The sequence below is a fragment of the Rhinoderma darwinii genome, chromosome 4, assembly GCF_050947455.1.
Source record: "Rhinoderma darwinii isolate aRhiDar2 chromosome 4, aRhiDar2.hap1, whole genome shotgun sequence".
NCBI classification, from domain to species: domain Eukaryota; kingdom Metazoa; phylum Chordata; class Amphibia; order Anura; family Rhinodermatidae; genus Rhinoderma; species Rhinoderma darwinii.
The window spans coordinates 63,896,137-63,923,574 of record NC_134690.1 but is presented as its reverse complement, the minus strand read 5'-3'; the positions used below and the strand labels follow the sequence as shown (position 1 = coordinate 63,923,574).

Below are 27,438 nucleotides of genomic sequence, written 5' to 3'. Positions count from 1 at the left end.
GGCGCATGCGCCGTAGATGCACGGCGAGAAACCAGCGAGACACCAGGCGAGACACCAGTCGCACGGTATGTATATATATATATATATATGTGTGTGTGTGTTTGTGTATGTGTATGTGTGTGTTTGTGTGTATATGTGTTTTTGTATGTGTCTTTGTCTGTTTTTGTTTTTATATGTGTGTTTGTGTATATGTGTGTGTGTGTGTGTGTGTGTGTGTGTGTGTTTATGTGTGTTTGTATATATATGGGTGTGTTTGTGTATATGTGTTTGTGTATATGTTTGTGTATATGTGTGTGTATATATGGGTGTATTTGTTTATATGTTTGTGTGTAGATGTTTGTTTGTGTGTGTGTGTGTGTGTTTTTGTATATGTGTGTTTTTGTGTATATGTGTGTGTTCGTGTATATGTGTGTGTTTGGATATGTGTGTTCTTGTTTGTATTTGTGCAGGGGCGTAGCTAAAGGCTCATGGGCCCCGATGCAAAAATTCTTACTGCCCCCCCCCCGCAAACTTCTCATGGCCGACGGTCCGCAGCTTTCAGCTGAATCGCTGGGTCTCCTAAGTGACCCTTCAATGCAGCACTAGCAGCCGGGGGCATCACTAAGGCTGGGTTCACACACCCTATTTACGGACGTAATTCAGGCGTTTTACCATTGAATTACGTCCGAAAATGCGGCTCAAAAGCGTTGGCAAACATCTACCCATTCATTTGAATGGGTCTTACGATGTCCTGTGCCGACGGTCATCTTTTTTTACGCGCCGCTGTCAAAAGGCGGCGCGTAAAAAAGACGCCCGCGTCAAAGAAGTGCCTGTCACTTCTTCAGACGTAAATGGAGCCGTTTTCCATGGACTCCATAGAAAAAACAGCTCCAATTACGTCCGTAATGGACGCAGCGAAAGACGCCTGCACATGCCTTTGCGGCTGAAATTACGGTGCTGTTTTCTCCTGAAAACAGCACCGTAATTTCAGCCGTAACGGACGCTGCCGTGTGAACATACCCTCAGGGCTTAAAATGTCAGTGAAATAGCCCCAATACATATGTGTCCGCCCAAAAAAAATGTGTGTATATGAGACAGCATAGCATATCTATAAACTATGGATAGGATTAGATACAGTGGCTCAGCAGACAGTATCACACATGATAGGATTAGATACAGTGGCTCAGCAGACAGTACCACACATGATAGGATTAGATACAGTGGCTCAGAAGGCAGTATCACACATGATAGGATTAGATACAGTGGCTCAGCAGACAGTATCACACATGATCGGATTAGATATAGGGCCCAGAAGACAGTATCACACAAGATACGATTAGATACAGGGCCCAGCAGACAGTACCACACATGATTGGATTAGATACACAGCTCAGCAGACAGTATCACACATGATTGGATTAGATACAGGGCCCAGCTCGCAGACATTGCGGCTCCAGCGCTGGACCCAGGATAGGTAAGAATAATAATTTTCCTTCTTTATGTGTTACTGATTATTTTTGTGTGTTTGTGTTTTTTTTACAGGTTCGGTTGTTGGACTTCGGATACGAGGACTTCAATGACGGCGTTTTTTTTATTCTCAATAAAATGGTCAACGGGGGTTGTGTTTTTTTATTTCAATAAAATATTTTTTTATGTGCTTGTATCTTTTTAAACTTTATTATCACCGCCTTAGTAATGGCCGCTGGCTGATTGACAACCTCCATTACTAAATGTTAGCAGGTGCAGAGGCCAACACTAACCCCCATTATTACCCCGGTACCCACCGCCACCAGGAGTACTGGGAAGAGCCGGGTACGAACCAGTGCCTGCCCGACCATCTGTAGTGACGGGCAGGCACCGGGGTGGCCGCAGGCTGGTAGTATTAGGCTGGGGAAGGCCAAAAACAGTGGCCCTCCCCACCCTGGTAATGCTGCCTGCTACTGCTGTGTTGTATCTGGCTGGTTATGAAAATTGGGGGGGACCCGACATCGTTCTTTCCAATTATTTTTTATTTTATTTTTTTTTAAATGACGTGGGGTCCCCCCCATTTTTCATAACCAGCCAGATACAATAAAGCAGCAGCAGCCTAGCATTACCAGGGTGGGAAGGCCCACTGATTTTGGCCTTTCCCCTCCTAATAATACCAGCCTGCGGCCACCCCAGTGGCCGACCATCACTACAGATGGTCAGGTACTGGATGGTACCCGGCTCTTCCCAGCACCCCTGGTGGTGGTGTGTACCGGGGTAATAAAAGGGGTTAGTGTTAGCCTCTACATCGGCTAACACTAAGCCCCGCCTTAGCAATGGACGCTGTCAATCAGCCGGCGGCCATTACTAAGGCGGTAGTAATATAGTTTTAAAAAAAAACACAAAGACATAGAAAAAATATTTTATTGAAATAAAAAAAAAACCCACAGCCCTCATTAACCATTTTATTGATAATAAAAAAAAGCTGTCATCGAAGTAGTCCTGGAATCCGCCGTAGTCCAACGACCGAACCTGTAAGAAAACACACAAAAAAAACTATTAGTAACACGTGTTAGGCTTAGATACAGGGCCCATGTGTGATGCTGTCTGTGGGACCCTGTATCTAAGCCTACCACAACGTAGGCTTAGATACAGGGTCCAGCAGACAGTAATCTTATACAGTATAAGATTACTGTGTGCTGGGGCCCTGTATCTAAAACTACAGTGTGGTAGGCTTAGATACAGGGCCCAGCAGACAGGATCACGCATGGGCCATGTATCTAAGCCTACCATGTGATTGGCTTAGATACATACAGGGCCCAGAACAGGATCACACAATCTGTGATCCTGTCTCATGGGCCCCCTAAGCCTGCTACATCGTAGGCTTAGGGGTTGTGCAGTCCCTAAACATTGATGGCCTATCCACAGGATAGGCCATCAATAGCTGATGTGTCGCCCGGGACCCGCAAATCAGCTGTTTTGAAGGGGCCGCAGCACTCGTACGAGAGCTGCTTTCCCTTCATTTCACTACTCGCTCACACTGTGAATCACCGACACCGATTCACAGTGTGACCGGAATGAAGTGACAGGAATGAAGGGGAGCAGCTCTCGTACGAGTGCTGCGGCCACTTCAAAACAGCTGATTGGCCGCCAGTCAGGGCTACTCTTACCTTCCTCTTCGGCCACGGCGGGAGTTCTGTCGTCTCGATGCTGTGCGCGGCGCATAGCGCTGTGACGTCATGCGCTGAGCACAGCGCTTGACGTCAGGACCTCCGCTGCGATCCGGAACCAGGAAGGTAAGTAAAGTATGTTACTATAGTAACAGGGGCCCGCGGCCCAAGTTACTATAGTAACTTTTCATTGATGTGGTGCGGGGGGCCGTGGGCCCCCCTGGCTTCGGGGCCCGGTTGCAATTGCGACCGCTGCGACCCCTATAGCTACGCCAGTGTATATGTGTGAGTTCGTGTATATGTGTTTGTCTGTTTATGTTTATGTGTGTGTGTGTGTGTGTATATCTTGTTGTGTTTGTGTATATATGTGTCTGTGTTTGTGTATGGTTGTTTGTTTGTGTGTGCGTGTATATATGTGTGTAGGTGAGTAGAAGTATTGGTATTGTTCACATTGATAACAGTTTTTTTATGTTGTTGCAGATTTTGATGTACCGATTGGACTACATCTTCGATTCGTTGGACTATTGCATAGATCTACGTTTTTTCAAATTGTAATAAAATGGTTAACGAGGGTTTTGTTGGGGATTTCTTATTTCAATAGAAAAGAATTGTCTTTGTGTTTTTTTTGAAACTTTATTAGTGCCTAGATAATGGCAGTTGGCTGATTGACAGCGTCCATTATTAAGGCGGTACTTAGTGTTAGCCGGTGCAGAGGCTAGCACTAACCACCCAGGGGTGCCGGGAAGAGCTTGGTACGATCCAGTACCCGACCATCTGTTGTGATGGTCGGGTACTGGGGCGGCCGTAGGCTGGTATTATGAGGCTGGGAAGGGCCAAAAACAGTGGACCTTCCCACCCTTGTAATGCTAGGCTGCTGCTGCTGTGTTGTATCGGGCTGGTTATAAAAATGGGGGGGACCCCCACGTCGTTTTTTTTTTTTCATTTAACAAATTTAACAATAGACAGGTCCCCCACATTTTTAATAACCAGCCATATACAAGGCCGTGGCAGTCTGGCATTACATGGGTGGGAAGGGCCACTGGTTTTGTCCATTCCCAGGCTAATAACACTGTGTTGTATGTGGCTGGTTATGATAAATTGGGTGGAACCCCATGTCTTTTTAAAAAAATAAAAATAATGTATAAATAAATAACTTAAAAAAATGACGTGGGGTCCCCCCCACTTTTATAACCAGCCAGATACAACACAGCAGCAGCAGCCTAGCATTACAAGGGTGGGAAGGTCCACTGTTTTTGGCCCTTCCCAGCCTCATAATACAACAGATGGTCGGGTACTGGATCGTACCTGGCTCTTCCCGGCACCCCTGGTGGTGGTGGGTACCGGGGTAATAATGGTGGTTAGTGTTAGCCTCTGCACCGGCTAACACTAAGCCTCGCCTTAGTAATGGATGTTGTCACTCAGACAGCGGCCATTACTAAAGTGGTATTAATAAAATTTGAAAAGAAAAGACAAAGATATAGATAAAATATTTTATTGAAATAAAGCACCCCCAACACAACCCTCATTAACCATTTTATTGTAGAAAAAAAAAACGTCATCTAAGTAGTCCTCGAAACCGACGTAGTCCAAACACCAAACCTGTAAAAAAATAAAAAATAAAACATGTCGTAGGCTTAGATTCAGTTTGATGTGTGATACTGACTGTTATGCCATGTATAGAAGCCTGCCGCGAAGTTGACTTAGATACAGGGCGCCAGCAGACAGTTTCATACATGGCCATACAGACATATATACAAACAAACATACATGCAAAGATACATACATACATATATACAAACATACATACATACATATATACATACACATATACAAGCATGCACATATATACATGCAAATATACATACATGCAAACATACACACATATATACATACATACATACATACATGCAAACTATCATACATACATACATGCATACACACACACATGAAAACATACATACATACATACAAACAAACATGCAAAGATACATACATACATATATACAAGCATGCACAAATATACATGCAAACATAAATACATGCAAACATAATTACATACATGCACAAATATATAAACATACATGCAAAAATAAAAACATGCAAACATGCATGCATGCACATATATACATACATACATACATGCCAACATACATACATACATGCAAACATACATACATACATGCAAACATACATACATACATGAAAATATATACATGCAAATATATACATGCAAATATACATACAAACATGCACATATATACATACATGCCAACATACATGCACATATATACATACATACATACATACATGACAACATACATACATACATACATGACAACATACATACATGCCAACATATATACATGCAAACATACATACATGCAAACATACATGCACATATACACATACATACATGACAACATACATACATGACAACATACATACATACATACATACATACATGCAAACATACATACATAAATAAACTCACCTAAGACATTCCCACGAAGATTTGAACGGTCCCGTCACTTTTCTTCTTACTGCTCCCATTCACAATAACAGAGCGGTGGGCGCAGATTACTTAATCATGTGTGCCTGATATGATTACGTCATCTGCGCCACAATGCATGTAATGTAATGTAATGTAGTGTAGTGTAGTGTAGAGTGCGCTGCAGCCTGTGATTGGCTGCAGAGGCGGTCACGTGGGATGAAGCGTCATCCCTGGAGGCCGGCCTTCTGACGTCATCCTAACGTGCGTGACCGCCACTACAGCCTGTGATTGGCTGCAGCAGCGACATGGATGAAACGTCATCGCTGGAGGCCGGACAGGAGGAAAGTAAGTATGAACGTATTATTATTATTTTTTTATTACATTAAAATTGTATTTTCCGCACGCCGAGCATGTACTGTCCAGGGTGCTGAAAGAGTTAGTGCAGCCCATTAACTCTATCAGCACCCTGGACAGTACCATGCTCGGCGCACGGAAATTACAGGTTCGGTCCGAATCGAACTTTTTTGTGAAATTCGGCGAACTAGCCGAACCGAACTTTTGATAAGTTCGCTCATCTCTAGTGGTAATAACTCCAGAATGCTTTTGCATATCCAAGCGATTCTGAGATTGTTTTCTCGTGAGATGTTGTACTTTATGATACTGAAAAAATTTGGTCGTTAAATTCAATATTTATTTGTAAAAAACACCAAAATGTTGAGAAAATTAGCAAAAATCTGCATTTTTCTAAATTGTAGTGTATCTGCTTGTAAATCAGATCGTAATATCACACAAAATATTTACTAGTTAACATTTCCCATACGTCTATTTTATGTTTGCATCATTTTTTGAACGTCCTTTTATTTTTCTAGGACGTTACAAGGCTTAGAACTTTAGCTGCAATTTCTCGCATTTTAAAGAAAATTTCAAAAGGCTATTTTTTCAGGGACCAGTTCAGTTCTGAAGTGGCTTTGAGGGCCTTATATATTAGAAAGTCCCCATAAATCACCCCATTTTAAAAACTGCACACCTCAAAGTATTCAAAACAGCATTCTGAAATTATGTTAACCCTTTAGGCATTTCACAGGAAATCAAGCAAAGTAGAGGTAAAATTTACTCATTTCATTTTTTTTAATGAAATTCATTTGTAATACAGTTTTTTCTGTACCACAGATGGTTTTACCCAAGAAACGCAACTCAATACTTATTGCCCAGATTCTGCAGTTTTTATAAATATCCCACATGTGGCCCTAGTGCGGTAATGGACTGAAACACAGGCCTCCGAATCAAAGGAGCACCTGGTGGATTTTGGGGCCTTATTTTATTAGAATATATTTTAGGCACCATGTCCGGCTTGAAGAGGTCTTGTGGTGCCAAAACAGTGGAAACCCCCCAAAAGTGACCCCATTTTGGAAACTACACCCCTCAAGGAATTTTTAAAGAGGTATTGTGAGCATTTTTAGCCCACAGGTTTTTTGCTAAATTTATTGGAACTGGTCTGTGAAAATGAAAATCTACTTTTTTTCTGAAGAAACATACGATCCTTTAGTTTTTACAAGGAATAAAGGAGAAAAAGCACCCCAAAATTTGTAAAGCAATGTCTCCTGATTACAGAAATACCCCATATGTGGTAATAAACTGCTGTTTGGACACACGGCAGGGCTCAGAAGGGAACGAGGGCCATTTGGATTTTGGAGCGCAGATTTTGCTGGAATGGTTTTCGGTGCCATGTCGTGTTTGCAAAGCCCTGGAGGGATCATAACAGTGGAAACTCCCCAAAAGTGACCCCATTTTGGAAACTACACCCCTCAAGGAATTTTTCTAGGGGTATAGTTAGCATTTTGACCCTACACAGTTTTTGCTGAATTTATGGGAATTATGCAGTGAAATTGAAAATCTACATTTTTTGTAATGATGGGGGTAGGGAAACAGACAAGTGAGCCCTAATCTACCCGCCACTCAGTCCCTGCCTACTTGCAATGACCCGCCCCCCATTCGACGGGGTACAACTGGGCGACGGTCCCTACACTCAATAAGTGCACGACAGACAAACAGACAAGGGAACACAGAAACTAAGGGGAAAAGGGGCAGTTGCCCACGGCAACACCGTGAGCAACAAGAGTAGTAAATGAGCCGAGTCAAACCAGGAGAGCACGAGGTACCAAACGCAGAGCAGGAGAGTAGTCAGCAAGCCAGGGTCAATACAAAGCAGGGACAAATAGTTCAAGAAGCTGCAGCAGGGACAGGAAACCAAGAGAGAAGAATCACAAGCAAGGAGGAACAGGAAAGGCAGGTATGAATAGACAGAGGGCGGGAGTTAGCTCCGTCTAGCCAGGCTGTGATAGGCTCTCCCACTCCTAAGCCTGCCATCCTGAGTGGTGGAAGAAGGAGTCAGTCTCACAGACATAGAAGCAGGTGCAGACTAATTACCTATGGGCATAGATACAGAAGCTGTGCTTGGCAGATCCTTTACATTTTTTCTAATAAAATGTCGTTTTAGCTCAGATTTTTCAATTTTCACAAAAGATAAAGGAGAAAAAGAACCCCAACATTTGTAAAGCAAACTCTTCTGAGTACGGCAATACCCCATATGTGGTAATAAACTGCAGTTTGGACCCACAGCAGGGCTCAGTAGGGAAGGAGCACCATTTAGCTTTTGGAGCTCAAATTTTGCTTGATTGATTTTCAGGTGCCATGTTTCATTTGCAAAGACCTTGAGAGGCCAAAACAGTGGAAACCCCCCAATAGTGACCCCATTTGGAAAACTACACCCCTCAAGGAATCTATATATGGGTATAGTGAGCATTTAGACCCCACAGGTCTTTTGCAGAATTTATTGAAATTAGGCTGTGAAAATGAAAATCTACATTTTGTTCCACTAAATTGTAGAATGTTTCATTTTCACAAGGGATACTGGAGAAAAAGAACCCCAATATTTGAAAAGCAATTTCTCCCGATTACGGCAATACCCCACATGTGGTCATAAACTGCTGTTTGGACACACGGCAGGGCTCAGAAAGGCAGGAGCACGATTTGTCATGCAGATTTTGCTGTATTGGTTTTTGGGCGCCATGTCGCATATGCAAAACCCCTGAGGTACCAGAGTACAGTGGAAGCCCCAAGAAGTGACCACATTTTGGAAACTGCACCCCTCAAGGCATTTATCATTTGCCTGCACAAGACAGGGCTCAGAAGTGAAGAGCACCATGCGCATTTAAGGTCTATTTTGGTGATTTTTCACAGCATTGGCCCACAATTGAAGGGCTCGGAAGTCAAATAGTAAAACAATCACCCCAAGTAGTGACCCCCATATTGGAAACTACAACTCCATAGGGCATTTTAATGGGTGTAGTGAGCATTTTGACCCCAAAGGTAATTTTACATTAGAAATTAGTGCCAAGTGGATGATGCAAAGTGAAAATTGCAATTTTCCACTGATATGCCATTTTAGTGCACAATATGTTGTGCCCAGTTTTTGGCACTGAAGACAAATACCTCATAAAACGTTAAGCGGGTTCTCCCAGGTATGGCAATGCCAGATCTGTGGACGTAAACGGCTGTTTGGGCACGCTGCAGGGCTCAGAAGAGAGGGACACCATTTTGCTTTTGGAGCGTAGATTTTGCTTGGTATTTGTTCTGTTAGGGGTTTTGCTGGTATTTCAGTTTATTATGTGGGGGCATATGTAATCTGTGCGGGGTACATCAGGGCATAAAAGGGTATAATAATGCGGCAAATAAATAATAATCCGCAGATATGTGGCCGGTGTTGCACTGATAAATGGCGCCCGATCTTATCCGCTTTTGGAACACTCTGCACATTTTTCATCGCCATACTCTGGGAACCAGAACTTTTTTATTTTTTCACCACCGGAGCCGTGTGAGGGCTTATTTGTTGCGGGACAATCTGTAGTTTTCATTGGTACCATTTTGGGGTATGTGCGATTTTTTTTTGATCACTTTTTATTCCATTTTTTTGGCAAGCAAGGGGACCAAAAACCATAAATTCTGACAATGTTTTTTTTTGTTTTTTTTACGGTGTTCACCCTAGGCTATAAAAGATATTTTACTTTATTATGCGGGTCGATATGATTACAGCGATACCATATGTATATAGGTTTTTTTGTGTTTTGCAGCGTTTGCACAAAAAAAATCCCTCTTTTAAAAAAAAAAAATATTTTTTGTGTCACCATATTCTGAGAACTATAACTTTTATTTTTGCGTTGACAAGGCTGTGTAAGGACTTGTTTTTTGCAGGACGGGATGTCGTTTTTATTGGTAATATTTTGCGGTATGTGCAACTTTTTTTATCATTTTTTATTCTATACTTTAGATGGATGGTGACCAAAAAAATAGTGATTCTAGCATTGTTTATTAATTTTTTTTGCTGTGTTCACCGTGTGGGAAAAATAACATTATAGTTTTATAGTTTGGGTCGTTACGGACGAACTGATACCAAATATGTGTACTTTTCTAACGGTTTCATTTTTTGTCCCACTAGTGGACTTGAAGACCTGCACCTGTCATCTTTATTCTAATACATTGCACTACCACATAGTTCAATGCATTAGAGCTGTCAGCTATTCACTGACAGCAAGCCTATTAGGCTCCGCCTCCAGGCGGGGCCTAATAGGCTTCTGTACGTGGGAGACCAGGAAGCAATTGTTGGCCTCCGGTTCCCATAGTAACGATCGGCATCCGTGCGAATACATCGCAGCGATGCCGGTCACCTGGAAACACCTAAGATTCCGGGATCGCGGCATCTAAGGTGTTAATGGCAGGGACCGGAGCTAGCTCCGTTCCCTGCTGTTACAGCACAATGTCAGCTGTAACAAACAGCTGACATCCATCGGCTGATGGCGCAGGCTCAGTTTCTGAGCCCGCCGCCATCTTTCTTCTGCGGCCGGAAACCTTTTAAGACGGGGGCGCCATTGTTAGGCCTCCTGTTGCCAACTGACGATTGGCTAGCGTGGCTACCCGGCTCTTTTATCCGGGTAACCATGCTGCAATACTGTGATTGGTCAGTCTCTACTGACTGACCAATCACAGCGATCGCTGGCATCGCCGTGCCGCAATTGTTCCCCCGACGAGTCACAGTGACTGTCGGCTGTCTACGACAGCCGATGTCACTGTTCTGTCACCATGTGTTTTGACATGGTGACGGAAAAGCACCATGACGTAACTGTACTTCATGGTGCCTTAATGCAGGGCAAACCAGTTGCGTCATGGTGCGTTAAGGGGTTAAGGTACTGGCGAGGGGTGTGCTCATATAAGGCAAAATTTGCAGCGCTTTGCATTCTGCTGTTTTTCCACTTCTCCCTAGGATTCAATCCTGAATTTACCCCTTTCCTGTGTCTCCTTTCAAATGTCTGAATTAAGGCTGATATACCCAGACCTTTCTGGGGGTCGGACTCCCAATAATCAGAAAGTGATGACATATCTTAGTGATATGCCTTTAAGGGTATTTTTTTAATTTACTTCTGTTGGGTGTCCTTTAAAGCATCTTGTAGCATACCTAACCTTTCAGGTGACTTTACAGAATAAGCTGTCATATGTGTGTGCATGGAGAATAACACTATTTCTGGCCATTGTATGACTTGTATATGGCATTATTTAGCAGTTTTCCCCTCTGCAGGCTTTATCTCTAATTCTCCGTTTTCTCTGAGTTAGTGGGTGGATCTTATTTGCTATCATGTCTTCTATACATTGCACATAGAGAAGAGGAGAATCCTGCTTTCCTATATCTATCACATATTTAGAGAACCTGCAGCTGCATGGAAGAGATTATACAGCAGTAATTAGCTGTGGAGCTGAGAATCCAGCACTGGGATGAGATCTAACACTCACTAGAATTTGCAGAAGCATCTCTGTGTCTGTGTCTATCTTCCTCTCACTCTGCTCCTTCCTCCCCCTCCCCTCTCCATAGACTTCTATGGTCAGCTATATCCTGATCCCTCAGTGAGCTGATAACCCATCTTCAGGAGATAAAAAAAATCTGTAAATTCAGAGTAATTAAACAATTGAGAGGGCGAAGGGGAGGGAGGAAAGGAACCTGATAAGTGGAGAAAGAGACATTTTTCTCTAATATAGTATATTGCAAAGTTACTTATATCCGCTTATACTATTGATTTATGCAAAGTTTGTTGAAAGGTTAGTTACCATTTAAGATAAAATTTACAATGTACACCAATTTTATGTGGAGTATATTTTTTAAGCATAACAACATAACAGTTTTGGAACAAAATAGTACTACTAATAAAAATATTCATCATTATTATCATCATCATAATCATCATCATCAATCACGGTGATCAATCATCATCATAATCAATTATCATCATCATTCACAATAATTTATTAGCTTTTAAAAAAGCCACAGATGATGGATCTTTAGAGATTTAACTATAATCCAGCAGTGAACAAGTCAACAGGAGTTTGAGTGTACTGATTATTTTGAAGAGTTTTTATGGCCTGGCCTGCCTCACTGACAGCTTTCTTCAATTTCAATTATATGATGAGCTCCCTAGTCAGCTCCTTTACTGCTAGTTTTTGTACCACATAAAATCCAAAATACAGAGAATGACAGGTGCAAAGTACTCATCTGTGGCTGTTTATCACTGCACGGATATCACTACTTTGATTATTTTTTTTCATCGAATAGATATGTGATCTGATCTTTTCAGAACACAGCAACCCTATCACTGACCTTAAGATGCATACAAATGGATTTTTATAAATCTTGATACATTGATACGATAACTTTTGTGCATCTTACTCCAGTGGCGCTTCTGTTTAAGACTGGCATATTATATGCTAGTCTTAGTAAATTATCCATAGTGCACCAGAATTTAGGCTCTAATTGAGACAAAAAACTGGTGTACATGCCTTGTACCACATTTTTTTTAATGGCTTTTAGACACTTTTTTTGCCTCACTAGACAAGTGGACATGGCTTAGAGAAAAGAAGTGTGGCTTAAATGTGATTAATTGCACAAAAATATGGTCTAAAGTAAACCAACCAATAGGTGGCGTAAAGTTAGATAACTGTCTGGCTTATCTAGCCAGATACACCAGATTTATTATACAACAGGAGCCACTTTGATAAATTTTGTTCATTTTCTTTCTAGTTTTAAGCTGTTTAAATTTAAGACTATTGATATATCTGCCCCAGTGATTTAATCAATTTATTTTTGCATTAGAAATGAGTATGGATGAAATAATTGTGGTAAATAACATCAGTCTATATCCACACTTACAATATTCTTATGTAATGTAACAATAATTTTGTGTCATTTTGCATTCATTTATTTTTAAATTGCTATAATTTTATTGTTTTTATTTTATTTGTTTTCCTATTTCAAGCATCTAAATATGGATTGAAAATAACAACAGATGACTACAGATTACAATTGGTGACATCTGTTTTATACATTGTTTGGATTATAATATGAAAAGCGGCAACAATTTTATGTCAGCACAGAGGCAAAATGATGACAAAATGAGCATTCTGGACACAAAAAACGTGTGTTATCATAATGTAAGGCCAGGATCACACATTAAGCTTTGATACAGTGTGTGGCTAGTGGCGTAACTACCGCTGTAGCAGCCATAACAGCTGCTACGGGGCCCATGGCATGAGGGGGGCCAGTGCAAACGCCGACACGACCCCCCCCCCCCATGTGCTGGGTGGCGCCACTAGCAGAAGTTATGGCTGCTACAGCGGTTACGACGCTACTACGGGTCCCACGCTACTGAGCCTCTAACATTTATGGGCCGGGCGGCACTGGCCCTCACATGCCTGGTGGCGTCGCTAGCACCGGAGGGGGCACCAGTTCTAGCGATAGCCACCCCCACTTGCAGTAATTTTATTTGCATCTATAGCACGCAGGTATGAATACATGCATTCGCGCTGAATGGCCGGGCACGTTCTGTGACGCTGATTGGCAGGGCAAAATTACAAGCCCCGCCAATCAGCGCCTTTCAACGATGCTAGCGGCGCGAGGATGTCATCGTGCCACTTCCATGGTTGAAAGGCGCTGATTGATGGGGCAACTCATTCTGCCCTGCCAATTAGCGCCTTTCAACGACGCGCCTCTTGCGTCGCTCAACCTCAGCAGACCTGCTCAGAAAAGAGCAGATCTGCATTGCCACCGGACGGCACGGGAACGGGATCAGGGTGTGTATGTAAAGTTTTGGTTTTTTTTCTACTAAAACTGTAATTGGCATTATCTACAGTGGGGGCTCTATATACAGGGGGGTCTATATGTGGGGATGTGGGGCACTATATACAGGGGGAGCTATATGTAGGGTACTATCTTCAGGGGTGGGCTATATGTGGGACACTATATACAGGGGTGGGCTATATGTGGAGCACTATCTATAGGGGTAGCTATTTATAGGGCACTATCTATAGGGGTGGGCTATATGTGGGACACTATATACAGGGATGGGTTACCTGTGGGTCACTATCTACAGGGGGGCTATATGTAGGGCATGGTCTACAGGGGTGGCCTATATGTGGGACACTATATACAGGGGAAGCTATATGTGAGGCACTATCTACAGAGGTGGGCTATATAACCTCTGAATAATCTATAAATAATCAAAACTGATATATTAAATCCAGTCTTGTTCATACCCATGTTAGGGTATGAACAAAAGACATGATTTAACCCGTTAGTGACCGCCAATTCGCCTTTTAACGGCGGCCACTAACGGGCTTTATTCTGATGCATATGCCTTTTTACGGCACTGCATCAGGATAAAGTAAACAGAGCAGGGAGCGTCAAATCTCCCTGCTCTCAGCTGCTAGAGGCAGCTGAGGACTGGGAGCGTTCCTGCTCTGCCGGGTGAGATCGATATTAGTATCGATCTCACCTGTTTAACCCTTCAGATGCGGTGCGCAATAGCGTGCACCGCATCTGAGTGGTTTTGGAGAGAGGGAGCTCCCTCTCTCCCCACCGACACCCGGCGATAAGATCGCCGAGTGTCTGTGTCTCTAATGGCAGCCGGGGGCCTAATAAAGGCCCCCAGGTCTGCCTGGAGCGAATGCCTGCTAGATCATGCCTCTGGCATGACCTAGCAGATGCCTGCCCGTTTTAAACGGACAGGCAGTAATACACTGCAATACAAAAGTATTGCAGTGTATTATAATAGCGATCGGAGAATCACATATTATAGTCCCCTAGTGGGACTAGTAAAAAAGTGAAAAAAAAGTTGAATAAAGTTAATTAAAAAAAAAAAATTGAAAAAAAATGAAAAACCCAGCTTTTCCCCATACATAATGCTTTACTATTATAAAACCAAAATAAAGTAAAAAAATTACACATATTTGGTATCGCCGCATCCGTAACGACCCCGACTATAAATCTATTACATTATTTAACCCGCACGGTGAACGCCGTAAAAAATGTAATAAAAAACTATGGAAAAATTGCTGTTTTCTGTGAATCCTGACTTAAAAAAAATGTGATAAAAAGAGATCAAAAAGTCGCATCTACTCAAAAATGGTACCAATAAAAACTACAAGTCTTCCCGCAAAAAAAAAAGCCCTCATACGACCGCATCGGCGAAAAAATAAAAACGTTACGGCTCTTCAAACATGGAGACACAAAAACAAGTCATTTTGAAAAAAAAGCGTTTTTACTGTGTAAAAGTAGTAAAACATACAAAAACTATACAAATTTGGTATTGTTGCAATCGTAACAACCCGCTGAATAAAGTTATTGTGTTATTTATATCACACGTTAAACGGCGTAGATTTAAGACGCGAAAAAGCGTGGTGAAATTTCAGGGTTTTTTCTATTCCCCCCCAAAAAAAAGTTTATAAAAGTTAATCAATAAATAATATGTCCCCCAAAATGGTGCTATTAAAAAGTACAACTTGTCCCGCAAAAAACAAGACCTTATACGGCTATGTCGACGCAAAAATAAAAAGGTTATAGCTCTTGGAATGCGACGATGGAAAAACGTAAAAAATGGCTTGGTCATTAAGGTCTAAAATAGGCTGGTCATTAAGGGGTTAATATATCACTATTGATTATTCCATGTCTACTATGATTGGGAGTTTCTATAGAGGTTAACCCCATCATTGCACTCACTTCTCTGTGCAATTACCTGAGACACAAGACAGGGGCGTAGCTAAGGGGGGGGGCAGTCGGGGCATGTGCCCCGGGCGCAACCCGGAGGATAGGGAAGGGGGGGCGCCGAAGAGCAGCTGACCGCTGCTGATAGGCGCCCTGTATGTCGGACACCTGCAGCAGCTTAGGAAGAGCCAGGACATTACGGCGTTCTGACTGGGGTCTGTGACGGCCAGGGAGTGGACCAGTCCAGTCACCTGACCTCACATCAGTGACATGAGGTCAGATGACTCAGGTCAGGGGACAGGTCCACTCCCGTGCTGCAGCCTCCCTGCATCTGCCTGTGCTCTGTGCTGTGCTGTTACACACAGCTGACGAGCAGAAGAGGAAGCTCCGCCCACACACAGCCCGTCCTGACCTGTCAGCAAGGAGACATATTGAGTGTGTGTGTGTGTGTGTGTGTGTGTGTGTGTGTGTGTGTGTGTCTCTGTCTGTCTGTGTCTCTGTCTGTCTGTGTCTCTGTCTGTCTGTGTCTCTGCATGTGTTTGTCTCTTACATCTACTACATTATCTGTACTCAGAGAGTTATCTCTGTGTTATCTGTGGTGTTACATAGGACTGCAGGTAACATCTACTACATTATCTGTACTGTGTGCTAAATTACAATCTCAGCTCTGCTACACAGTACAGATAATGTAGTAGATGTTACCTGCAGTCCTATGTAACACCACAGATAACACAGAGATAACTCTCTAAATACAGATAGTAGTGTTACCTGCAGTCCTAAGTAACACCACAGATAACACAGTGATAACTCTGATTACAGATAATGTAGTAGCTGTTGCCTGCAGTCCTATGTAACACCACAGATAACACATTGTGCTAAATTACAATCTCAGCTCTGCTACAATGTGTTATCTGTGGTGTTACATAGGACTGCAGGCAACAGCTACTACATTATCTGTACTCAGAGAGTTATCACTGTGTTATCTGTGTTGTTACATAGGACTGTAGGTAACATTACTACATTATCTGTGCTGTGTACATATGTGCCTGTGTGCGTATATATGGGTCTGTTTGTGAATGTGTCTTTGTGCTTGTATATATGTGCCTTTTATGTATTTGTATATGTTTCTGTCTCTGTATTTATCTGCCGGTGTGTGTATATGTGTCTGTACGTCTATATATTTACCTGTATGTATGTATTCCAAATGTGTGTATGTATTATAGAATGTGTGTAAGTATATTTGCATGTATGTCTAAATATCTATCTTTATGTATGTACAGTATATATGTTGCAGCGTGTCCATATATGTGGTTCATTTTTGGTTTGTGTAAGGGGCGGCAATAGAGAGTCCCACACAGGGCGCCATCCAGCCTAAGGCCGGCCCTGGCTGTCACCGACCCTAGTCAGAAGAAGCTCTGCCGCTGCCTGCGCCGCATGACCTCCTCGGCTCCTCCGGTAAGTCACACCAGCCAGAGCGGAGAGTGGTAGTGGTAGGCTACCGCTCACCGGTCTGTTCACAGTGTGGCGCTAAGTACAAGGGGTGGGAGTGTGGCGCTATTTAAAAGGGGGTAATGTGGCACTATTTACAAGGGGGGGGAGTGTGGCGCTATTTACAAAGGGGCAGTGGGCTGTGTGTGGCACAATCTACAAGGAGGGGGAGTGTGCTGCTATCTAAAAGGGGGGAAGGCGGCTGTGTGTGGCACTATCTACAAGGTGGGGGGGGAGTGTGCCGCTATCTACTAGGGGGGAGGCGGGCTGTGTGTGGCACTATCTACAAGGGGGGCTGTGTGTGGCACTATCTACAGGGGGCTGTGTGTGGCACTATCTACAAGAGAGGGGCTGTGTGGCGCTATCTACAGGGGGCTGTGTGTGGCACTATCTACAAGGGGGGCTGTGTGTGGCGCTATCTACAGGGGAATGTGTGTGGCCTCTTTAATTTATTTTCTTTTAATTTATTTTTATGTTAATTACATTATAGAACTATATTGCTTGTAAAATGTAGAAATGCTTTTATACTCGAGTTATATTAAAAAAATTGTGAAAAAAAATTACATCTCATTGATTGGTAGGGAAAGAAAACATGGCGAGGGGGAAGGAGATGTCGGGAAAGAGTTGGGGGGGGGGGGCGCCAATCTAAATCTTTGCCCCGGGTGCAGGAGAACCTAGCTACGCCTCTGCACAAGAACATGCTGTTTTTAACAGGTGTTCATTAATACACCTTTATAAAGCTTCCAGCTTCCTTCAGAGGTTAGCTATGACTAAGGATGTTTATCCGAAACGGGTAAGCGAAACCTGTGTTCCTGGGTAATGCCGTGCATGTTTTAAATATTGAAATAAAGAAGCAAAGATTTTATTACATTGCAGTGGATTTGTATCGCTGGAATTTCTCCCTCTATCCCTGTGTGTGTCCTGCTCTGGACTTATCCGTGCCTGATACTGCCATGTGCTAATTGTGGATCGGTGGTTTGTTTGGAGGTGAGCTGGCTATTTACCTTGTTGCTGCTATATGTGAGGCCCTATCTATAGGGGGAGCTATTTGTAGGGCACTATCTACAGGGGTGGGCTATAAGTGGGACACTATATACAGGGGTGGGTTACCTGTGGGGCACTATCTACAGGGGGCTATGTGTAGGGCACTGTTTACAGCGGCTGGCTATATGTGGAGCACTATCTATAGCAGAAGCTATATGTAGGGCAGCATAGTGGTTCAGTGGTTAGCACTATTGCCTTGCCACTCTGGAGTCCATATGTGGGCACTATCTACAGAGGGCTATTGGTGGGGCACTATCTACAGGGGCTCTATGGGGGTCACTGTCTACAGGGGGGCTATGGGGGCATGGTGTGAGGGACAGTGTATGTTACTATTATAATCAGGGACACAGTGCATGGCGCTATTATATTTAGAGGTGCAGCTTATGGCGCTATTATATTTAGAGGTGTTGAGAATTTAATGTTCGTTTGTAGGTGCAGAAATGTTTTAAAAGTGAGAAGCTGGAGACAGCTGAGCGTAAAACTGCAGAAATGGGTTGTGGCCGGGAGAAATCCATCATAGAGGTGTGGACCGGAGGGAGAAGAAAAGAGAAAAAGAACTAGAATCTGAGGTGTCACCGGTGAGTCACTTAATGTAAATGTTTATTCTGCCTCTAATCAGTACTGTAGTCAATGTATGATCTGCAGCGAGATGATGGGTGGTATGATTATTTTTTTTGTGAAACAGCATCTCCCAGAATGTCTTTACCATTGCTCGGGCCATGCTGGGAGCTGTAGTTTTACGCCGGACAAACCTATATGGCACGGGTTGCACTAAACTGAGCTGTATTTGTTCTGGTACTGTATATATGTACTGAGCTTGGTTCTGGGGATGTATTTATGTATTGAGCTTGGTTCTGGTGCTGTATTTATGTACTTAGCGTGGTTCTGGTGCTGTATATATGTACTGAGCTTGGTTCTGTGGATGTGTATATGTACTGAGCTTTGTTCTGTTGCTGTATTTATGTACTGAGCTTGGTTCTTGGGCTGTATTTATGTACTGAGGTTTGTTCTGGTGCTGCATAAATGTATTCAGCTTGGCTCTTGTGCTGTATATATGTATGAGCTTTGTTCTAGTGCTGTATGTACTGAGCTTGGTTGTGGCACTGTATATATGTCAGAGCTTGGTTCTAGTGCTGTATTTATGTACTGAACTTGGTTGTGGTACTGTATATATGTATGAGGTTGGTTCTGGAGCTGTATATGTGTACTGAGCTTAGTTCTGGTGTTGTATATATGTATTGAACTTGGTTCTGGGGATGTATCTATGTCAGTGCTAGGTTCTGGAGTTGTAATTATATAGGATATATTTCTAATAACAAATTGCAGGGCAGAAGGAATTGTTTTCAATTCATTATATATATAATGGGAAGCCGTCTGGTAGTTTTAACCCCTTGAACCGCCACCTTGCGTTAATACATGACCTGACAATATTTCAAATGTATGTTTTTTCAGATGCAGCAAAATCTATAAAATCAACTTTTAAAATGGCGCTCACTATATGCTATTTGCTCATTAAAGGGTCATGGGGCAGTGCCGCTATCCTGAAGAGTCACATAGTCCTGCCTCCAAACCCACATTTACATGTTTGATTGACATCCGTCTGGCTGATACAACTTTCTCGGATGTGCCATTGCCTTGTACTACTTGGGGGGCTATGTGGCACTATATACAAGGGGGGGCTGTATTGCACTATACACATGGGGGAATTGTGTGGTACTATACACATGGGGGATCTGTGTGGCACGATATACAAGGGGCTGTGTGGCACTACTAAGGGGGGCTGTGTGGCACTATTTACAAGGGAAGGGCTGTGGCTCTATATACAGGGGGCTTTGTGTGGCGCAATCTACAGGGGTCTGTGTGTGGCACTATCTACTTAGGGGGGGACTGTGTGGCACTATTTACTAAGGGGGGCTGTGTGGCACTATCTACAAGGGAGGGGGACTGTGTGGCACTATATACAGTGGGAGTTGTATGGCGCTATATACAGGGGGGGGCTGTATGGCACTATCTACAAGGGGATGTAGGGGGCGCTACTTACTATCTACAAGTGGGTTGTGACACTGTCTACAGGCGGGACAGTATAGCACTGTCTACAGGGGGGCTGTATACACAATCTACAGGGCGCACTATCTATGAGGGGGCTGCGTGTGGCACCTGTGGGGGCCCCAGCCAAGAGTTTGCTATGGGGTCCAGTCTTTCCTAGTTACACCCTTGTTTGGGGATCTTTTTGAGCCAAAGACAGTAGTGGATTCAGTGTCCAGTGTGTCCAGTGTTGTTTGGCTAAAAAAAAAAAAACAGCCAAAAACTACATCAAAACTCTGTCTATTATCCTGACCTTAACCTCAGTACATTTGTGTTATGTGAATCAGGTCCTGCAGAAAATTATCGTACATACACCGTGCTCCAAATTATTATGCACATTGGATTTAAGTGTCATAAACATTTAATTATTAGTTTTTCAATTAAACTCATGGATGGTATTGTGTCTTGATCATTGTAATCAATCTCAGACACCTGTGATAATTAGTTTGCCAGGTGTGCCCAATCAAAGGAAAAGTACTTAAGAACGACGTTCCACATTATTAAGCAGGCCACAGGTTTCAAGCAAAATGGGAAAGAAAAAGGATCTCTCTGCTGCCGAAAAGTGTGAAATAGTGCAATACCTTGGGCAAGGTATGAAAACATTGGATATTTCAAGAAAACTTAAGCGTGATCATCGTACTGGGAAAAGATTTGTGGCTGATTCAGAGCACCGACGGGTTTGTTCAGATAAAGGCATAATGAGGAAGGTTTCTGCCAGACAATTAATAGGATTAGGAGAGCAGCTGCTAAAATGCCATTGCAAAGCAGCAAACAGGTATTTGAAGCCACTGGTGCCTCTGGAGTCCCGCAAACCTCAAGGTGTAGGATCCTCCAGAGGTTTGCAAGTGTGCATAAAGCTATTATTCGGCCACCCCTAAAAAATGCTCACAAGCAGAAATGGTTGCAGTGGGCTCAGAAATAGATGAAGACTAATTTTCAAACCGTGTTGTTTACTGATGAGTACCGTGCAACCCTCGATGGTCCAGATGGATGGAGTAGTGGATGGTTGGTGAATGGCGACCATGTCCCAACAAGGCAGCGACGTCAGCAAGGAGGTGGCAGAGTCATGTTTTGGGCTGGAATCATGGGGAGAGAGCTGGTAGGCCCCTTTAGGGTCCCTGACGGTGTGAAAATGACCTCTGCAAAGTACGTAGAGTTTATGACTGACCACTTTCTTCCGTTGTACAAAAAGAAGAACCGTGCCTTCCGTAGCAAAATTATCTTCATGCATGACAATGCACCATCTCATGCTGCAAAGAATACCTCTGTGTCATTGGCTGCTATGGGCATAAAAGGAGAGAAACTCATGGTGTGGCCCCCATGTTCCCCTGACCTCAACCCTATTGAGAACCTTTGGAGCATCCTCAAGCAAAATATCTATTAGGGTGGGAGGCAGTTCACATTGAAACAGAAGCTCTAGGAGTCTATTCTGACATCCTGCAAAGATATTCAAGCAGTAACTGTCCAAATACTCACAAATTTAATGGATGCAAGAATTGTGAAGGTGATATCAAAGAAGGGGTCCTATGTTAACATGTAACTTGGCCTGTTAAGTTTTTTTTTATTGAAAGAGCTTTTGATTTCTGTAAATATGACCACCTGATGCTGCAAATTCAACAAATAACGATTTTAGTTCTCTTTACAACCTTTAAAATGTTTTGATCTCTGTTGTGCAAAATAATTTGAAACAGTGCATTTTGAGTTTTTTACTTCTAAAAAAAAATCTGTTATCATTAGGAGATTTTTCAATAAAATTCGCATTATACTCCAACGGTTGATGACTTGAAGATTATACTGACTGTCATTTGCATCGACTATTTAGGAAAATCAGTGAAAAATAACATTTGCATAGTAATTTGGAACGCGGTGTATATGTTAAAGGGAAGATATCCTAAGGGTATGTTCACACAGGGCGGATACGGTGCAGAAAAGCACACAGCGTATCCACCCTGTGCGCCGCAGGGAATTTCGGCTGAAAAACTGCATCAAATTGTGGTAAAGTGCACTGAAAAAAAAAAGGATACTTATCATGGTGATGCGTCCCTCCAACATCCTGACGTTCTGCAGCCCTGGGATGACGTTTCATCCCATGTGACCGCTGCAGCCTGTAATTGGCTGCAGAGGTCACTTGGGATAAAACGTCATCCCAGGAGGCCGTCCTGGATGAAGAAACACAGAATACGGGGTAAGTATAGAAAAAGAAATTCTCTGAGTTTAGTTTTTTGCGACGGAATCACTGCTTTTCTGCCGCAAATAAACACAACATCTGCTATTTGTTGCAGGTTTTACTTCCCCATTGAAATCAATGGGGAAAACCCGCAACAAATATGTAGCGATTACGTAAACACAATTGACATGTTGCGCATTATAAAAACCTCACCTCAGATCAATTTCTAAGCATTTTTTCCGCTGCGCGTGCAAGACATTTGTTCAAATCTCATCCACTTTCTTGCTACTGTATTATGCTGCAAATTTTCCGCAACTAATTCCATTAGGAAAAAACTGCAGTATTTACACTTTGTGTATACTTACCCTAAATGGAATTTTGGTTTCACTAATTAGAATTTTCGGACTATAAGACGCAGTTTTTAGCAAGAATAAATCCTGCTAAAAAGTCTGTGCATGTTATACTCCGCAGTCAAGGGACCCGGCATCTTAACACTTCTCGACCCATGACGTGCTGGCACATCATGGAGCGGGGGAGGGGGGTGATGTATGGAGCGGGCTCACGCGCTGAGCTCGCTCTATACACTGCAGGTGTCAGCTCTGTTTTACAGCGGACACGCTGCTCTAACGGCCAGGAACAGCAATCTCGCTGTTTCTGGCCATTTAAAGGGGTTGTGCCATAAAACACATGTATCCCCTATCCACGGGATAGGGGATACATGTGTGATCGATAAGGAGAACGGGGACCGAAAGTCACCAAGAGCGCTGCATGAGAAGCATGAGAAGCTGCATGAGAAGCTTTGACTTCCGCGTTCTGTGTCCGGCAGCTTCATAGAGATCAATGGGATTCTTCTGCGCATGCGAGAGCGGCTCTTCATTGATCTCTATGTAGCTGTGGAAACAGATAAGCCGGACACAGAACCCGGAAGTCCAGGCTTCTCATGTAGCGCTCTCGGTGACTTTCGGTCCCCTGTTCTCCTTATCGCTGGGGGTCCCAGTGGTCGGACCCCCAGCGAACTCACATGTAGCCCCTATCCTGTGGATAGGGGCTACATGTGTTTTATGGCAAACACCTTTAACTAGTTAAATGCCGCGGTCAATAGCGACCGCGGCATTTATAGGGGTTTTTCTATGAAGGACATTTATGACATAGCCACAGGATCCCACCTCTGGGACCGGCACCTATCTCTAGAACGGGGCCCCCTAAACCCTGTTCCAGCTTTCTGTGCTCTCCCGGCCCTTTGATTACATGTGGAGTTACTGAAACAGCATAACTCGCTGAGCTACGCTGTTTCCCTAACTCCCATAGAACTGAACAGTAGTTACAGAAACAGCGTAACTCGCATGCTACGCTGCTTCCGTAACTGCCATTCACTACTATAGGAGTTAGGGAAACAGCGTAGTTACGCTGTTTCAGTATTTCCACATGCTACGCTGTTTCAGTAACTCCACATGCAGCCAAGTGGCTGCTGGTTCAAGTCCCCTAGGGGAACTAATATAATGTGTAAAAAAAAACATTAGATACATTTTCAGGAGTGTAAAAAATAACATATTAAAAGTTAAAAAAAAAAAACAAAACATTTTTCCCCAAGCACAATGCAAAAAATAAAATCATTTGGTATCGCTGCGTCTGTAAAAGTCCTATCTATTACATTATACCATTATTTAACTTGCACGGTGAGTTTAAAAATGTAAAACCTCAAAATACTTTTTTGGTCACCTTAGCGCTTAAAAAATGAAAAAAAATAAGTGATCAAAAAAATTGTATGTACCAAAAAATGGTGCCAATATGAAAAAAATATAAAATTATTTATCGCTCTCAGAATGTAGTGACACAGAATATATATTTTTTTAACAAATAATTTTTTTCCTATTTTCTGTTGTCTAAAACCTGAGTGCGTCTTATGGTCAGGTGCGTCTTATAGTCCGAAAAATACGGTAAGTCTGTAGAAGACTGACCGCTCTCCTGGCTCCGTCTCTCGATGTCACTTTCAAACTTGGGGAAAAGTAACCACAATTCTGTTTGGAGAAATGGCCACAGTTGTATTTAGACAGATGTGTAAATATGTTTTTCAGGGAAGAGAGATAAGAAAAAAAGAATCAGGGAGGTTCTAACATCTACCTGTTTAAAATGGATCCTCAGAAAAATGAGAGCTCACTGCCCTTTCAGTGAATTGTGCCACAAACATTCCCCTCCATCCTGCTTTGTGATTGTGTCTCTTTAAAACTGTACTGGTGCACTTACTACACTCCCTGCCTCCCCTTGTGGTGTGACATTGTTCCCTACTACACTGAGGCAGCCATTTCTTCATACCCACTCCTACCACTCTTAGCTGTAATGTCTCCTGAGCCCTCAATTTCTCTCTGCAGCTTCTGATCTGGTTCTTCAGTTATTTTCACCTGCTGTGTCACATATGGGAGAGGATACAGCTGTAAGATCAATCACTGGAACGAACAGTGTGTACTGAGGAGTCAAAGGGGAGCTTCTACCTATAGAACCTGACTACAGAGGAGACTGTTCGTAGTCAGAGTCCACTAGTTAACCACAGAATTCTGTAAACCAGTAGCAAAATAGGTCATAGGTCATAGGTCATTAAGATATTTTACAAAGTTAAATATTTTTATATTTTATTGCTATTTACCACAACCAGTGTAATGGTGAACTTACGCTTTAAGGGTAAGTTCAAACTGGACAGATATGCTGTGTAAAGGTAAACAGCGTATCCGCTCTGGCGGCCACAGGGAATTCCGGCTGAAAAACCGGACTAAATTGTGGTGTAATTTTTCAGCCGGAATGTCTGCTGGGGAAAACAGAAGAGAAAAATGACCATACTTACCCTCTGACATCCTGATTTTTAGGGGGTTTTTTTGCGGCCGTTTTAAGACCTGTTTTTCTATTGACGCAATGAAAAACGGCTCCAAAAAGGCTAAAAAATTGACATACACTTCTTTTTACAGGGCGTTATATTACGTGTCCCGTTTTTTCAAATTGCTGCGTAATAAAATGCCCCCTCGGAACGAAACGCCGTTTTTCCAATTGAAATAAATGGGCAGATGTTTGGAGCTTACGTTCTTTCAGCTGAAAATAAGCCGTGTGAACATACCCTAATAGTTACTCGGCATTAGGTATGAAAACAAAGGAAAGATACTGAGGGAATTAATGTACAAAGCAAATAATTGTTTTATAGCTGTGCTTCAAGGACAAGCAATAGAGAGAAACATCTGTGACAATTCCTGATGCACTGACAATTACTGTATACCTGTGCAATAAAGAAATCCTGAAAACATCCAATATCCCTTTATATCCCATAATTCCTGCATGATGCACGGATTCTGTCTTTGTTCTATGAATCACTGTCATCCACCCCTCCTTAGGCACATCAATTCAGTTTTGTCTGGAGTGTTCCTTTAAGCGGAATGAGATGGTTTTGTGGTTGTTATAAAAGGTTATAAGCGTTTATATGAACTTGAATCAATTACTTGGAAGGCTTTATGCTGTCAAGCCTTGAAATATTCTTTGGAAATATTTATCTTGTTTACTAAAATATTATTGTATTTTATTTCTAGATATCGATGAATGTTTCGATGAACTGACTCCCCCATGTCATTCCTCTGCCACATGTAGCAACACTTTGGGCAGCTATCAATGTTTATGCTCAGATCCATATGAACTTGCAGAAGATCAAAAGACCTGTGTAGGTAATACATTCCGACTCTTCATTATTTACTTGCATTGGGATCTAGTACAGCTTTGCTCTCCATTAAATACCCTCACTTAAGAAGCTTCTGTAGCCCCTAGTTAATCATAGTGGATTGTGCCAAGAATAAATGTCAACGAGCTCATAAAATAAAATATCATCTCCTTATTCTCAAATGCGGCATGATCTCTAAGAAATACTTCCCCACCAAGTGCCAACTATTCCATCTACGGGTTTTAATTAAGACCTCTGTTTACAGAAAACAATTTGCCAAATGGTACATCTGTTTCTTACGTGCCATCCAGAAATATGCATTGTGGTAATTAAAGATTAGTGTTTAGCAGAAAATGTCTGCCGACATCAGCTTATTAGCGGCCTCAGTATGATATAAGATAGATAGATAGATAGATAGATAGATAGATAGATAGATAGATAGATAGATAGATAGATAGATAGATAGATAGATAGATAGATAGATATGAGATAGATAGATAGATAGATAGATAGATAGATAGATAGATAGATAGATAGATAGATAGATAGATAGATAGATAGATAGATAGATAGATAGATAGATAGATAGATAGATAGATAGATAGATAGATAGATATGAGATAGATAGATATGAGATAGATAGATAGATAGATAGATAGATAGATAGATAGATAGATAGATAGATAGATAGATAGATAGATAGATAGATAGATAGATAGATAGATATGAGACAGACAGACAGACAGACAGATAGATAGATAGACAGACAGACAGACAGACAGACAGACAGACAGACAGATAGATAGATAGATAGATAGATAGATAGATAGATAGATAGATAGATAGATAGATAGATAGATAGATAGATAGATAGATAGATAGATAGATAGATAGATAGATAACCAACAAATACATAATAAATCAATATACACTGAATGGACACTTTATTAGAGACACCTTACCTTCCACGGTTGGTGCTTCCCTGTATGGAAATTAGATACACGACTCCATAAGGGGATCCTGTGGACATCAATAAATAGTAGATGAAAGGGGTTACAGGAGGATATCAGGAATCGTTGTGATGAAAAGGTAGTGTGCAGTCAAGCAAATTATAGAATACAACACTGATGCTCCATCTAATGTGTCTGAATGCACAACTCGTCCTTCCTTAGTACAGATGATTTATAATAGGAGACCAGTTCGAGTGCCATTGCTGTCTAAGGGAACCAGAATGGCTCCAGTGGGCAAAAGACCGCAAAAATTGGATCACTGAGCAGA

At 42.4% G+C, this 27,438-nt stretch overlaps 1 protein-coding gene across 1 annotated transcript in view; it reads left to right on the top strand.

The window, feature by feature from the left end:
* Positions 1-27,438, top strand: part of TPO (thyroid peroxidase) — a 202,309-nt gene that overhangs the window by 153,862 nt on the left and 21,009 nt on the right. Inside the window, exon 12 of the mRNA XM_075863906.1 lies at positions 26,036-26,167. Within this exon, the coding sequence (XP_075720021.1) occupies positions 26,036-26,167 (132 nt within the window). The remainder of the gene's footprint in view (positions 1-26,035; positions 26,168-27,438) is intronic.